The 17389-nt window shown below is 42.0% G+C and overlaps 1 protein-coding gene across 3 annotated transcripts in view; it reads left to right on the forward strand.

The window, feature by feature from the left end:
- SLCO2A1 (solute carrier organic anion transporter family member 2A1) overlaps positions 1-17389 on the forward strand; it is an 887587-nt gene that overhangs the window by 778696 nt on the left and 91502 nt on the right. For 2 of the 3 annotated variants that reach the window (XM_033958444.1, XM_033958443.1), the window contains one exon: positions 9316-9380. The exons of the other annotated variant lie outside the window; for it this stretch is intronic. In XM_033958444.1, the coding sequence (XP_033814335.1) occupies positions 9316-9380 (65 nt within the window). The remainder of the gene's footprint in view (positions 1-9315; positions 9381-17389) is intronic. 3 annotated transcript variants of the gene reach the window in all.

A 17389-nucleotide genomic window follows, 5' to 3' on the forward strand; every position in this document is an offset into this window, starting at 1 on the left:
GAATTACTGTGAGAATGGCAGCTTTTTACATTTTTACCATTGACATGAATGGGTGAAATCTGATTTTCTGTTTGTAGCTCCGCCCACGTGTGCAGGTGGGCCGCGAGACCCCCAGAACATATCACCCCAGGTAGTGAGGGATCTGCATACCAAGTTTCGTTCAAATCAGTCAAGCCGTTTTTGAATTACTGTGAGAATGGCAGCTTTTTACATTTTTTCCATTGACATGAATGGGTGAAATCTGATTTTCTGTTTGTTGCTCCGCCCACGTGTGCAGGTGGGCCGCGAGACCCCCAGAACATATCACCCCAGGTAGTGAGGGATCTGCATACCAAGTTTCGTTCAAATCGGTCAAGCCGTTTTTGAATTACTGTGAGAATGGCAGCTTTTTACATTTTTTCCATTGACATGAATGGGTGAAATCTGATTTTCTGTTTGTAGCTCCGCCCACATGTGCAGGTGGGCCGCGAGACCCCCAGAACATATCACCCCAGGTAGTGAGGGATCTGCATACCAAGTTTCGTTCAAATCGGTCAAGCCGTTTTTGCGTGATCGCGGCACATACACACACACACACATACATACACACATACATACCTCAGATTTTATATATATAGATTGAATGAAATTCTTACTAAATTTATTTGGCTGGGTAAAACGGCTAGAATAGCTTTAGTATCTTTGCAAAAACCAATTGCTGCGGGTAGGGTAAATTTTCCAAATTTCTATAGATACCATCAAACATTTATGCTGCGTCAGGGTATTGGATCCTTCCTGAGCTCATGGAACATCTCCCTTTACTTAGAATGGCAACTTATGTCCCCATTGCGATTATAGACTCAAAGATATAATTACCCGAAGTGGTTCAAAACATTCTATATTAAACTAATCAAAAATACCACTTCCAGAGAAGATGTATCCAATATATATATTGATATTCATTCAGGAAAAGGCCTCAGAATGGGAGCATACGTACAGTCCTATCACAGACTACAACTTCAACGTAGCAGCTCCTTGCTCTAATCATTGGCCAAAAAACCTGAAAATTACTTTAATTCACTTAAATTATTTTTAAATAAATATGTGTACTTTTTTTTGTATTTTAAATATTTTCAGTCTTATGGATACACCTCTCTGATGGTTTGAGAGAAAATATTTGACAACTCGATCTAAGATACTTATCTCAGCGTTGTCATTGCTGATTCATGTATAGCTTGTTCACTGTCAGTATGTTGCCTGTTCACTGCCAATATTTTGCCGACGTGGCCAGCGTTTCGTGGACATATCATTCGGTCCACTGCTTCAGGGCCAGAGGCAGAAGTATTAAGGCGTCTACAATATACATTAAAAACATACCATAAGAGTATTATCATCCATACTTTCCTTCTTAATCAAAGGTAATCAGACTTACTTCTCTGTTAATCGTTGTCAAAGGCTCACAAACAGAGGAAATATGGCACCGGCAATGCTATTTATACTTGTGCCTCAGCGTGCTGAATAGGCAACGTGCCGGGACGTTCTGACGTCATCAAACCCGACATTAACCCTTAACGGGAAAATTACAGTTAATATTTTAATACAGGATAATTTAATAAAAATGTTGCCATTCAAGATTTTTATTCAAACCGCCAGGTTCAAGAGATCCCAGACGGTTGATCCATCGTTGTTCATGCTGGGCCAAGTATCGTTTAAAATCACCCCCTCGTTTATTCTGACGAACAACTTCAATGATAATTGCTTTAAGGGAGAAAAAACCATGATCTTTTTCTATGCAATGTTTAGCCAATGGAGCCCCCATTACTTTATTTTTGATGTTACTTTTATGTTCCGTTAGTCGAGTAGTAAATTTTCTTGAGGTTTGACCTACATAAAGTAACCCACATGGACATTGCAAAATATATACAATTCCCTGTGATTTACAATTGGAAGAGTGTCGAAGGAAGTACTTCTTATTATCCTTAGGGTTGCAAAAAGAGTCAGATATAATCATTATTTTACACATCTGACAGGACCCACAACTAGAATGACCAGAGTATGTCACTGTAACATTCACATCATTATCAGGGAGCGTAGAGGGACATAAAATTTCCCTGAGGTTACGGTTCCTTCTATACGCTATCCTCAGGTGGATAAATTTAAAAAACAGGCAACTGCCTTAAAAGAAAAATTTCTTCAACGAGGTTACCCATTAAAAATAGTTTCAGCAGCCTATAAAAGGGCATACTATAACCATAGGGAGTCATTGTTAACCCCTAAAAATGAGAAAAGACAGAATGAAGACAACCAAATTATGACCTGTGTCCTCACATACTCAGGGGATTGTCATAAAACTGTTCGGTCCCTAAGGAAACATTGGGAAATTTTAAAGATCGCCGGGGTGTTTCAGGATTTCCACCTGAGGATAGCGTATAGAAGGAACCGTAACCTCAGGGAAATTTTATGTCCCTCTACGCTCCCTGATAATGATGTGAATGTTACAGTGACATACTCTGGTCATTCTAGTTGTGGGTCCTGTCAGATGTGTAAAATAATGATTATATCTGACTCTTTTTGCAACCCTAAGGATAATAAGAAGTACTTCCTTCGACACTCTTCCAATTGTAAATCACAGGGAATTGTATATATTTTGCAATGTCCATGTGGGTTACTTTATGTAGGTCAAACCTCAAGAAAATTTACTACTCGACTAACGGAACATAAAAGTAACATCAAAAATAAAGTAATGGGGGCTCCATTGGCTAAACATTGCATAGAAAAAGATCATGGTTTTTTTCTCCCTTAAAGCAATTATCATTGAAGTTGTTCGTCAGAATAAACGAGGGGGTGATTTTAAACGATACTTGGCCCAGTATGAACAACGATGGATCAACCGTCTGGGATCTCTTGAACCTGGCGGTTTGAATAAAAATCTTGAATGGCAACATTTTTATTAAATTATCCTGTATTAAAATATTAACTGTAATTTTCCCGTTAAGGGTTAATGTCGGGTTTGATGACGTCAGAACGTCCCGGCACGTTGCCTATTCAGCACGCTGAGGCACAAGTATAAATAGCATTGCCGGTGCCATATTTCCTCTGTTTGTGAGCCTTTGACAACGATTAACAGAGAAGTAAGTCTGATTACCTTTGATTAAGAAGGAAAGTATGGATGATAATACTCTTATGGTATGTTTTTAATGTATATTGTAGACGCCTTAATACTTCTGCCTCTGGCCCTGAAGCAGTGGACCGAATGATATGTCCACGAAACGCTGGCCACGTCGGCAAAATATTGGCAGTGAACAGGCAACATACTGACAGTGAACAAGCTATACATGAATCAGCAATGACAACGCTGAGATAAGTATCTTAGATCGAGTTGTCAAATATTTTCTCTCAAACCATCAGAGAGGTGTATCCATAAGACTGAAAATATTTAAAATACAAAAAAAAGTACACATATTTATTTAAAAATAATTTAAGTGAATTAAAGTAATTTTCAGGTTTTTTGGCCAATGATTAGAGCAAGGAGCTGCTACGTTGAAGTTGTAGTCTGTGATAGGACTGTACGTATGCTCCCATTCTGAGGCCTTTTCCTGAATGAATATCAATATATATATTGGATACATCTTCTCTGGAAGTGGTATTTTTGATTAGTTTAATATAGAACCCATTGCGATTATGTCATATTTTGAGTATCAAGATGCCAAGGATTTATAAGGACAATAGTATTCTTTGTGATACAAGGAAAACATTAAAATTCATTGACAATTTAACATCTATACCAATACAACAATCCACGTGTCAATCTATATGGTTGAACTCCAAAATTCAAATTGGTGAGTTTAGGATCATCTGGAAGCATTGGATGCAAGCAGGTATACGTACTTTAAATGATGTGATATCAAATGAGAAAATGCTTGATTTTTCACAACTGCAACAATCATTTGGCATAGCAAAGTCTCAAGTTTATAAGTGGTTGCAGTTGAAGCAGGCCATTCAGAAGAGATTTCCTGAATGTCGAAATTTAAAGGATCAGTATAGCTTGCCGGGCCTATGCTTCCAGATAGATTTCCTTGAGCATCAGGCCATCAAGTGGTATAAATTAATATCTGAATATTTGAACAAAAAACCAAAAACTAGTCTGAGAGACATTTGGAGCATTGAGATTAAGCAGCAGATTTCTGCGTCTAACAAAAATATTCCTTACAAGAAAAATTTCTTTTTTTTTTTTTTTAAACTTCTTTATTCCTTTTTTTAAACTACAATTGTGCACAACAAATGATGCATTTACATAAAATATTAACATTACAACACAATAAACTTATTAGAAATAATTTCTTGAAAATTTAAACAATGAAATAATAAGTCACAATGTATAATTAGTCCTCAATAAATGGTGGAGGAGCTGTAAATAGACTGAAAGTTTAAAAGGAAACTTTAACAAAGGAAAAATAAGATGGAGCTAGTAGGTGTCAGACCATATCCTCTCTGAGCTTATACTGAGATGAAACAGGTTCACTTAGTAGTTACAGATTGCCCTTGGGCAGATATAAATCTAGAGAGCTGTTGTGGTCATAGAAAACATATCGGCTGTCTTGATAGACCATAACACATTTACAGGGGTACTTCAAGACAAATGTTGTGCCCAACTGCAATGCCTGGGGGTCTCAAAATGAGAAATTGTTTCCTTCTTTTTTGTGTAGTACGAGATACATCAGGGAATATCCTTACATTAGACATAAAGGGAACATCTTTATACTTGAAAAATAATTTTAACATCCATTCCCTGTCTGAATCCATAGCGAACTGTACCAGAAAAGTAGCTATATCCTGCGCTTTAGTTTCTGACCTCTCTAAGAAATTTGTTAAATCCAAATAAATCCAGATAAATTCTGCTGGTTAGGATTTTGAGATTTAAGTCTCCTAGGAAGGTAATACATTTTTGAGAGAGGTGGATATGAAGTTTCTGAAACCTTAAGAACTTCAGTTAAATATTTTTTAAACTTGTCATGTGCTGATAAAGGAAACTTTTTTGGAAAGTTTATAGTCCGAAGATTACATGTCTTGGTGACATTCTCCAGCATTTCTATCTTGAAATAAAGATTCCCATTGTCTTTAATCCAAGTTAAGGTCTGGGTCTCAACTGTTTTTACTCTGGAGCCATGTACATCCATTTTACTCTTAAGACATGAAACTTTATTCTTTATATCCAAATTTTCAGATAAAACTGCTGTGTAACATTGTGAAAGTTGCTGGAATTGAGTTCCCAAAGTGAGTTGCAAATTTGAAATTGCCTCCCAAACCGTTTCCATATTGAATTCCTTTGGCCTTTGCATAGGCACAACACTGCTCCCCAAACTCTCTGTAGAAAATAATGTACCTGTAGCCACAGCAGCTTTCTTTTCTGTTTGGAAAAGAGCTCTAGTAGCTGCTGCATCTCACTCTCTGAATGCTGCACCATTGTAGAAACAGCCTCCTCAGCCCTCCATGCAGAGCCATTGTCCACACTCTGCTGGGTCAGGAAAGGAGCATCCCAATCTGGTTCCTCCTCCATCTGCTGTCCCGTTGCCTCAGGATGAATCAGAGGACTACGCTCCTCCAGGGACAAGGTGGCGCCCTCCATAGAAAGATCACACGCTTCAGCCTGTGTGTCTCTCATTGCTGAGGATCTTCCCGGTTGCTGAGTTTGGACTCCTCGTACCACAAATGCGTCCATTGGCCCTGCCATTACAGCAGATTCATCCGGGAAAACCCGGATCTTTGATTTTCTTTTGACCATAGAACCCGGTCAAGGAAAATTATCTGCAGGAACTCCGATGGCATCTCCGTGGCCGCGTTCAAGCTGCCATCTTTGGTAAGCTCCTCCCCACTGGTGTCTCTTAGGTAAGGTCCTCCCCCCTCTAATTTATCTCTTACTAATATATCTCTCAAGTATTCTCCTCTTTGTTCTACTATCTCCAACAATTCCGGAAAATAAAAACTATTTCTCCAAACTGGACTTCACCCAATTTCTCAATGCCTTTGTCCTCTCCCACATGGACTACTGCAACTTATTGCAGAAAAAATCTTAAGCGTCTCAAACATGTTCAAAACACAGCAATTAGACTATAGAAGAACCTTCGCACCCAAGCACTAGCATCAGCCCACTGGCTATCCATAGCCAAATGCTGCATATTCAAAGACTTAGTACTTGCTAGAGAATGACATGGAGACAATTTTGTCCCTGTCCTGCAGCAACTCAATTTCCCTGTTCCGTCCCTGTTCCTGTAAGTTCTGCCTTAACCACACAAGCCTTGAATGCTTATGATTTTAAAGTGTTTGAGGCTTGTGCAAATGAGGACAGAGCTTGCAGGAATGGGGCAGGGACAAGAAAAAAACTTGCATGAACGGGACGGGAAAATGAGTTCCCATGGGATGGGGAAAAGTTTGTCCCCGTATCATTCTCTAGTTAAGAATGATTTGCTTGACGAACTTGCTGCACTTCTTCGAGGGAGTAAACAAGGCTGACCCGGTCAACATTGTATATCTGGATATTCAGAAGGCGATCCACAAAGTCACGCATGAACTAAAGAACCATGGGGTGGAATGAGACATACATAGATGGATCAGAAACTGGTTGGAGGGTAGAAAACAAAGGGTAGGAGTAAAGGACCACTACTCCGACTGGAGGAGGGTCACGAGTGGTGTCCCGCAGGGCTCGGTGCTTGGGCCACTACTATTTAATATCTTCATAAATGATCTAGAAACAGGGACGAAGTGCGAGATAATAAAATTTGCGGACGACACTAAACTATTTAATGGAGCTCGGACTACAGAGGAATGTGAAGAATTGCAAAGGGACTTGAACAAACTAGAAGATTAAGCGACGAGATGGCAGATGAAGTTCAACGTTGAGAAATGTAAGGTATTACATGTGGGGAGCAGAAACTCGAGGTACAACTATACAATGGGAGGGATATTATTGAATAAGAGTACCCAGGAAAGGGACTTGGGGGTATTGGTGGACATGACAATGAAGCCGACGGCACAGTGTGCAGCGGCCGCTAAGAGAGCGAATAGAATGCTTGGTATAATCAAAAAAGGTATTGCAGCCAGAACGAAAGAGGTTATCCTGCCATTGTATCGGGCAATGGTGCGCCCACATTTGGAGTACTGCGTCCAATATTGGTCGCCGTACCTTAAGAAGGATATGGCGTTAGTCGAGGGGGTTCAGAGGAGAGCGACGCGTCTGATAAAAGGGATGGAAAACCTGTCATATGCTGAGAGATTGGAGAAGCTGGGTCTCTTTTTCCTGGAGAAGAGGAGACTTAGAGGGGATATGATAGAGACTTACAAGATCATGAAGGGTATAGAGAGAGTAGAGAGGGACAGATTCTTCAAACTTTCGAATAATAAAAGAACAAGAGGGCACTCGGAAAAGTTGATAGGAGACAGATTCAAAACAAATACTAGGAAGTTCTTTTTTACCCAACGTGTGGTGGACACCTGGAATGCACTTCCAGAGGATGTGATTGGGCAGAGTACGGTACTGGGGTTCAAGAAAGGATTGGACAAATTCCTACTGGAAAAGAGGATAGAGGGGTATAGATAGAAGATTACTGCACAGGTCCTGGACCTGCTGGGCCACCGCGTGAGCGGCTGCTGGGCACGATGGACCTCGGGTCTGACCCAGCAGAGGCATTTCTTATGTTCTTATGTACTTCAAAAAATTGCAAGCCATGGAATCGAGGGTGAAATACTCAAGTGGATTAAAAACTGGTTGGCGGATAGGAAACAGAGAGTGGGGGTAAATGGACAATACTCGGACTGGAAAAGCATCACGAGTGAAGTACTGCAGAGTTCGGTCCTTGGACCCGTGCTCTTCAACAAATAATGACCTGGAAATTGGTACGATGAGCGAGGTGATTAAATTTGCAGATGATGCAAAGTTATTCAGAGGAATGAAGACACAGGATTGTGAAGACCTGCAATGTCAGAGGGAAGGTTTGTGGGTTAGCCACATGCAGCATGTAAGAGCTACTGCCAATGACATGTCCCTGTTCAGCTGAAGGTAGGAGCAGTCAAGCTGGATGACCCTGAAGGGTACGAGTGCGTTATAGCAAGTAAGGGAGAGAGGGAACATGATCGTAGGACAAAGGACAAAAGGAAGGGGGTTTTGGGACAAAGGGTGGAAGGCAGGGAGGGGGGCACAAACTTGGGACACAGACGGAAGGGAGGGGGCACAAACTTGGGACACACAATGAAGGGAGGGGGCATGAACATGGGACACAGAAGGGAGGAAGGAAGGAAGCACTGACTTGGGAGAATTATTGGGCTTGAGTGTAGGAAAGAGATGGTGAACATTGGGAAGGAAAGAAAGAGGAAAATTGGGCAGAGAGAGAGGTGTGAGTTAGAGATGCATGGGGAAGAGAAGGATGAAAGGGAAAAATGTTGGATGTGATAGTAGAGGGAGTGGAAGAGATGCACCCTGGATATATATAGAGAGCTTTCTCTATTTCTCTTGCTCTCGTTACTGAGGTGACATTGCATATTTTAAAGCCTTGATCTCTTTGAAAAAAAATAAATAAATGATTAACATTTTTTCTGCATACAGTATGCTTTGTGTTTGTGGTTACCATTATAAAGATTATATTGTTTATATGAAAAATGAATGGAAGAAATTGCATTACAATTAGTACTATTATGGAGGTTGGGTCAGGGGCAGCACTTGTGTGGGTCTGGGGCGGGGGTACTTGGTTGATTTTTGTTAGACTTAGGGGGTACTTGGCTTGAAGTTGAGAAACACAGGACTAGAAGACCTGAAAATGTATACTCTGGAGGAGAGAAGGGATAGGGGTGAGACATTTAAATATTTGAAAGGTATTAATATAGGAATAAATCTTACAGTCAGTGTTTAGGAGTGCATTGAACTCAAGGTGAAATTCTTGATATCTTACTGCTCCCAAGCATGTGTAACTTTCATATTCTGACCAGTTACAAATAGAGTCGGCATATTAAGAAGAATTAAAGGAAATTTGTGTCCTTATAATGGATGAAAATCCAACTATGACTAACATTGTGAACTATATTTTCTTTTTTTTCTCCCCCTTTCTATATAAGTATGTTAGCTTTGTTTCTCATTTGACTGTTTTTCCAATACATATGCTCAGAGCTATTAGCACCCTCAAATATTTACATGTTTATATTTGGAAGTTTTCAAAAAGACAATTAAGATTATATTGATATGAAATAGTTATAAAAACAACATTCCAAGTTATCTGGCCATTCTTCTCTAAAAAGTGGGCACTCAGGATGTTGTAGGATAATTTGTCATTTTGATGTTTATCTTGACAGGGTGGTGGGACAGGATGAAAAGTCATTTGCCATTGGTGTGCAATTCTTACTGATGAGACTCCTGGGTGAGTGATCAGCTGAAGATGAATAATGCTTTGTTTCTGAGAAATACCATGTCACAACCAATCCCTACCCTGCCTCTTTAATTTTGCTGAGAAACTGACTCATAAGATTAATAGAAGAGGAAGGGGAGCAGAGATCATTAGTCTTGAATCCTATAGCTATCCTTATGCACTAAGTAGTGTGCAGAGTTACTCAGTTTTTCACATAGGTGTGTCCCTTTCGCTATTTCTTTTACACATTTAACATGCAGCACATAGGAATTCATGTTTGGAATTTCTCATAAAGGATAGTGGTAAGTAATGGGCAGCAGCATAGTGCTTGAGCCTTTATAAAGTATAAACATTGGAAATTGTTCTCCTTCAAAGGGCCAAAACACATGTGTTGTGGGCTGAAATTGCTACTTTATGATAACTTGTAGATCACCTGTGGGCAGTTAGACCAGGTGGTCAGATTTACAAACTATTGTAAGAAATTAGAGAAAGATACAGGGATCCACAAATCAGTTATTTAGAGTTTATATGCACCACTAGCTGATGCCCCGGCGTTGCACGGGTATTTAATTATAGCAATAACACTGTAAATGGATTCAAATAAAGATACTTTATAGTGGTGAATGAAATTATTTTTTTACAGCTTTATAAAAAGTACAATATTCAAATTATAATGTGAAATATTTGACAAAATGAATACAATACAACTAACACAAAACTTGATTATAAACAACATTTTTAGTTTCACCTCCAGGAGCAAGAACATATAAATTCTTGGGTGAACCCACCCTTGAGCAAGCAACATAGAGTTGTCCATGGGAAAAACAGGGGGATCTTAAATCCACTCCACAGTATGTAATAGTCTGTCCCTGTGATTTGTTGATTGTGATAGAGAATGCAAGTCACACTGGAATTTGCAATCTCTTAAACTGAAAAGGAAGATCTGTTGGAATAAGTGGCATCCAAAAGTTTCAGTATTGATTTAAACAACTCAATATGTGGAAACTCAGGTTGAAAAGAAACTCCATGCAGTTTTTTCCTGGTTCAGAATGGGACCTGTGTTCCTAGTTCAGCATATGTGAGTACTCATGTAATGTAATAACATTATGAACTGGGGTGCATGAAGGAAACAGTTACAAACACAGTTAGAACATACAAACACTATATGTATGGTGTCCGTGGTAGAATAGAAACGATGTCCCTAGTGGTTATAGTGTCATAGAAAGTGTTTTATAGTTGGAATTACTGTGAGAATGGCAGGTTTTTACATTTTTACCATTGACATGAATGGGTGAAATCTGATTTTCTGTTTGTAGCTCCGCCCACGTGTGCAGGTGGGCCGCGAGACCCCCAGAACATATCACCCCAGGTAGTGAGGGATCTGCATACCAAGTTTCGTTCAAATGGGTCAAGCCGTTTTTGAATTACTGTGAGAATGGCAGCTTTTTACTTTTTTTCCATTGACATGAATGGGTGAAATCTGATTTTCTGTTTGTAGCTCCGCCCACGTGTGCAGGTGGGCCGCGAGACCCCCAGAACATATCACCCCAGGTAGTGAGGGATCTGCATACCAAGTTTCGTTCAAATCAGTCAAGCCGTTTTTGCGTGATCGCGGCACATACACACACACACATACATACACACATACATACCTCCGATTTTATATATATAGATATAATAACTTCTTATTACTTAGGTTTCTATTTATTTGAAATCTGCTCATTCTTTCTTGCTGTTATCAATGATGGTAAATTTGAGGCTATTCAGGTATTATCCCAGGACAAGCAGGCAGGTATTCTCACATATGGGTGACGTCATCGACAGAGCCCGGATGCGGACGCCTCACAAGCAGACTTGCTTGAAGAAACTTGAAGTTTCGAGTCGCCTGCACCATGCATGCGCGAGTGCCTTCCCACCCAGCACAGGGTGCGTCTCCTCAGTTCTCAGTTTTCCGCGGAGTCAAGAAGTCCATCTTTGACTCTCTGCGTTTAACTTCATTCACTTTGTGCCTTTTCTCAACCGCGGTTTGTGGGGGGTTTTTCTTCACGAATTGCTGTTTTATTTTATTTCTTTTATTTTAGTTTAAAAAAAATTTTTTTTCCTTCTTTCGTTCGTTTTCCGGGACAGGCCACTCGGCCGCAGCCCGAGGGCTTCGACTTTGCGGCAGCTATTTTTCCGTCTATGTCCTGGCCTGCTACAGGCTTCAAGAGGTGTAGCAAGTGTCAACGTGCGATCTCTCTTACGGACCCTCACGGACGCTATCTCAAGTGCCTTGGGCCAAAACATCATCCTAGGTCGTGCCTGCCTTACCAAACACTTCAGCCTCGTGCTTTCAAGTGTCGTTGCATTCTGGTGGACAAGCTTTTCGAGATGGAGGCTCTTACTGATCCCTCGACTTTGAAGGCGTCTTCGGCCTCGACTTCCATCGAGGCTCCTTCTGCGCCTACTGCTTCCACCTCGAGCCTCATCAGACCTTCGTCGTTTGCAGTGGCTCTTGCTTCGACATCATCTGCTGTATCTTCCCCTGTTTCCTCAGGTCAGATAGCTCAGCAGTCGGATCCACCGGTGGTGATTAAAGTGTCCAAGACTCCTAAGTCGAAACACACTCACACTACCTCAAAGGAACCTCCAGCCAAAGCAGGTGGTCCGGTTTCAGACTCGGATCCATCCTTGCCGGCTTCTTTCCAGACCATGTTAGAGAAGCAATTTATTCAGTTCCTTACTAATATGGGACCCAAACTGCTTCCTCTTATCCAGCCTGGGCATTCAGCACACTCCCGCGAGGTCGAGCTGCTTCCTTTGCCCCAGTCTGAACTTACACACTCTTTGCAGTCTCTGCGAGTGTCTGGTCTGCCATCCAAGCACGAAAAGCAAGGAGCAGATTCTTTGCGAGTGCCTCGACGAGAATTCTCACACTCTAAACAAGGAGCAGAGTCTTTGAGAGTGCATCGAGGTTTCTCCACCAAGCCTCTGGAGCTTCGATCTACAACCTCTAGTCCTATTCATACATCGGCATCGGCTGCCTACGTCTCCAAGACAAAATCTCCTTGATCCTCGAGATCTGGTTCCAGACACAGTTCTCACTACATTCGAGGCATTCATTGAGGCATCCTTCCAGGCATCATTCTTCTTCTAATAACAGACCATCTTCCTCGAAGCCATGATCTACTCCAACCTCGACCAGATCACCGACTGCTCATTCGAGGTCTCCGATGCCTCCTCGAGGATGTTCCGGTCTCGATTGCCTCGTCCAAGTCACCAGGTTCCTTTGATGCCTTTTTCCATGCCGAACCTTCTTCTTCGACACAGGCTTCCTCGACGTCCTCGAGTCCTTCTCGAGGCAAAGCATTGGCAGATCAGCTATCTTTCTCGTCTTTCCTGCAAAAGATGGCTGTAGCTTTGGATATTTAATGAATACTGGCTCCAAGTATTCTAAGGAGTATCTAGAAGTCATGCATCTTCCTCAACCTCCGGCAAAGTGTCTTAAGCTTCCACTTCATAAGCTTTTAAATCAGACTTTTGCTCGATGCATGGAAACACCTTTTTCCTTACCGGCTGTTCCAGGATGGTTGGACTCTAGGTATAAAACTGTGCATCGCAAAGGGTTTGACAACTCACAGTTATCTCATCAATCTCTGCTTGTTGAATCCTCCTTGAAGAGATCCCATCCTTCCAAGGTTTATGCCATAGTTCCTCCTGGAAGGGAAGGGAAAACTATGGACAAATTCGGACATTGCATCTACCAGAATGCTATGATGTCCTCTAAAGTCCTCAATTATAATTTTTATTTCATCACTTACTTTGAATTTCTTCTTTTTTCTTCTACCAAAGTTTTTGGCTTATTTGGATAACCAAATGCATTTTGGGTTTCAGGAAATCATTGCTTCTTTCTCCCAATTACGTCTGCATCTCCTCCAATCATCTTATGATGCCTTCGAGTTGTCTGCCCGAGCGGCTGCTTGCTCTGTAGCTATGTGTCGTCTTGCCTGGCTTTGTACCATTGACATGGACTCTAACCTTCAAGACCGCTTAGCTAACATTCCTTGTGAGGGCAACGACCTCTTTGATGAATCCATCGAGGCAGCCACCAAGAAATTATCTGACCATGAAAAATCATTTGCTTCTATAGTCAGACCTAAACCAAAGCCAGCTCCTGCCAAGCCTGCACGCCCTGCTCTTATCTATCAAAGGCGTTTTGCTCCAAAGCCGCCTCTTTATACTCGCCCTCCTCTGAAAAAACAACAACCTCAGAAGCAACAGAAACTAAACTAAACTAAACTAAATCTTAGGTTTGTATACCGCGCCATCTCCGCAAGCACAGAGCTCGGCACGGTTTACAGAAGTTAAGAGGAAAGGAACTACAATGAAGGGATAAAGGAGAGGGACTAAGAAGATAGAGAGGGACCGGATGCTAGAGAACGGGAGGTAATTAGATTTTTGAAAAGAGCCAAGTTTTCAAGTGTTTGCACCTAAGGCTTCTCAGCCTTTTTGACTGTTTACAACAGAGCATAACTTCCACAGTTCTGTTTCTGTCTCCTTTTCCCCCTATAGTATGTCATCTCCATCATTTTTACAACCGATGGACAATAATTACATCCAACCTCTGGGTGCTTACCATCATCAGGGAAGGATACTCTCTTCATTTCACTCAGGTTCCACCAGAGCTTCCTCCAAGATCCTTTCAATCCATCCCAGACCGCCCTTCTTCAGGAAGCTCAAGCTCTGCTTTCTTTCCATGCCATCGAACCTGTTCCCTTGAAACAGCAGAACAGGGGGTTTTACTCCCGTTATTTCCTTGTTCCAAAGAAGACGGGCGATCTGTGACCCATTCTAGATCTCAGGGCTCTCAACAAATTTTTAGTCAAAGAAAAGTTTCCAAATGTTATCCTTGGCATCTCTTGATCCCCTTCTCGAACAGAATGACTGGTTATGCTCTCTGGATCTCAAAGAGGCCTACATTCATATTCCCATTCATCCGGCCTCCCATCAATACCTCAGATTTCGGGTGGGGAATCTGCATTTTCAATATAGAGTACTACCCTTCGGCCTGGCCTCATCTCCCAGAGTGTTCACCAGTGCCTGGTAGTGGTAGCAGCAGCTCTCCGGAACCATGGTCTTCAGGTATTTCCCTACCTCGATGACTGGCTCATCAAAGATTCAACATCTCAAGGGGTTATTGTAGCGACCTAATGGACTACCTGGTTCCTACAAAGTTTGGGATTCGAAATCAACTTTCCCAAATCTCAACTTCAGCCCTCACAGAATCTATAATTCATTGGAGCTGTTCTGGACACTGCATTCCTTCCACAACAACGTCTGGAGGCTCTTCTATAACTCTGTCACACAGTGTCTTCCCGCTCTTCCATCTCAGCGAGACACATGATGATACTTCTGGGTCACATGGCCTCCACAGTACACGTGACTGCTTTTGCCAGACTTCACCTCAGAATTCCTCAGTGGACCCTGGCATCTCAATGGACGCAAGTTTGTGACCCTCCTTCTCGACACATTTCAGTCACTCCTTCCTTGAAGAAGTCTCTCCGTTGGTGGATGCTTTCTTCCAATCTTTCCAGAGGCTTACTTTTTCAAACACCCCCTCATCAAAAGGTCCTCACGACAGACTCTTCGACCTATGCTTGGGGCGCTCATCTCGATGGTCTCCGTACTCAAGGCCTCTGGACCAGTACGGCTCGTCAGTGTCATATCAATCAGTTGGAACTCAGAGCGATCCTCAAAGCTCTCTATGCTTTTCAACATCTGCTTCACAACACAGTAGTCCTCATTCGGATGGACAACCAAGTCGCCATGTATTATGTCAACAAACAAGGAGGAACAGGGTCTGCCTCCCTTTGTCAAGAAGTTCTGGAAGTTTGGGACTGGGCAATCTGTCACAACACCTTCCTCAAAGCTGTCTACATTTAAGGGGCAAAGAATTGCTTGGCTGACAACTTGAGTCGTCTACTGCAACCTCACGAATAGACTCTCCATTCCTCGCCTCTTCGCCACATTTTTTCACAGTGGGGAACGCCACAGATAGACCTCTTTGCAGTTCCTCACAACTACAAACTGCCTCAGTTTTGCTCCAGGATACTGCTCAGTTTTGCTCCTCACCGCCTCGAGGCAGATGCTTTTCTTCTGGAATGGACGAATCTCTTCCTCTACGCATTCCCTCCATTCCTTCTCATTCTCAAGACTCTGGTCAAGTTGAAGAACGATCATGCCATCATGATTCTAATCGCTCCTCGGTGGCCGAGTCAACCCTGGTACTCCCTTCTACTTCAACTCAGCAGCAGGGAGCCATACATTCTACCAGTTTTTCCTTCTCTGCTTATACAGAGTAAAGAATCTCTGCTTCATCCCAACCTGCAGTCTCTACACCTGACAGCCTGGTACCTCTCAACATAACCCCTCTTCAGTTTTCTCAATCTGTAAGATATGTTTTAGAAGCTTCTAGAAAGCTTACGACTAGACAATGCTATCACCAAAAATGGACTAGATTTTCTACATGGTGTTTTTCTCATCATAAGGAGCCTCAGCATTCCTCCTTATCTTCTGTTTTGGACTATCTTTTGCACTTATCCAATTCTGGCCTCAAGTCTACATCTATCCGAGTCCATCTCAGTGCAATTGCGGTTTTCCATCTACCTATTGAAGGGACACCCCTCTCTGCTCATCCGGTGGTTTCCAGATTCATGAAAGGACTTTTCAATGTCAAACCTCCTCTCAAACTGCCTCCTGTGGTTTGGGACATCAATATTGTCCTTACTCAACTCCATTTGAACCAATTGATAAGGCTCATCTGAAGTATCTCGCTTGGAAAGTGGTGTTTATCATTGCCCTCACTTCTGCTCGACAAGTCAGTGAGCTGCAAGCTTTAGTTGCACCCCATCATTCACGGTGTTCCATCATGACAAAGTTGTTCTTCATACTCATCTGAAATTCCTACCTAAAGTGGTCTCAGAATTTCATCTCAACAAATCCATCGTACTTCCAGTGTTTTTTCCAATGCCTCATTCTCACCCTGGAGAATCAGCTCTTCATACTCTGGACTGTAAACGTGCTTTGGCCTTCTACTTGGAACACACCAAACCACACAGAACTGCTCCTCAACTTTTTGTTTCCTTCGATCCAAATAAGTTGGGCCATCCTATTTCTAAGCGTACCATCTCCAACTGGATGGCGGCTTGTATCTCTTTCTGCTATGCCCAGACTGGATTACCCCTTCACAGCCCATAAAGTCACAGCCCATAAATTCAGAGCAATGGCAGCTTCAGTAGCTTTCCTCAGATCTACACCTATTGAGGAAATTTGTAGAGCTGCTACTTGGTCCTCGGTTCATACCTTCACTTCTCACTATTGTCTGGATACTTTCTCCAGACGGGATGGACAGTTTGGCCAAACAGTATTACAAAATTTATTCTCCTAAATTGCCAACACTCCCACCATCCCATTCTGGTTTGCTTGGAGGTCACCCATATGTTGGCTTCTCTGCTAGCTATCAGAACTGAGGAGACGCGCCCTGTTTTGGGCGGAAAGGCATTCGCACATGCATGGTGCGGGCGACTCGAAACTTCGAGTTTCTTCAAGTAAGTCTGCTTGTGAGTCGTCCTCATCTCCATCTATGATGTCACCCATATGTGTGAATAGCTGCCTGCTGTCCCTGGATAACACCTGTTACGGTTAGTAACAGTGCTTTTTCCCCCATTTTACTTGCCCTGGATTTATTCCAACTATCAACAATATAGTTCTCACTAGTGCTGTCTGATTCAGGAAAAAAATTTTGATTTGATTCAGCCTATTGAATCGATTCAATTTGATTTTCCTGTCTAACACCAGCTCTGGCAGGATATACGTTTCAAAGCTGACATTATAATCACAAAACAGAAAATAAAATTATTTTTTCTACTTTTTGTTGTCTGGTCATTATTCAGATCTTGTTGGTCTCAGGCTCTGGTTGTCTTCTGATAACTTGCTTGCCAGGGTCTCCTTTCTCCATGCTAACCATCCATCTGCCATCTGGC

This window comes from Geotrypetes seraphini, chromosome 9 (assembly GCF_902459505.1).
Source record: "Geotrypetes seraphini chromosome 9, aGeoSer1.1, whole genome shotgun sequence".
NCBI lineage: Eukaryota > Metazoa > Chordata > Amphibia > Gymnophiona > Dermophiidae > Geotrypetes > Geotrypetes seraphini.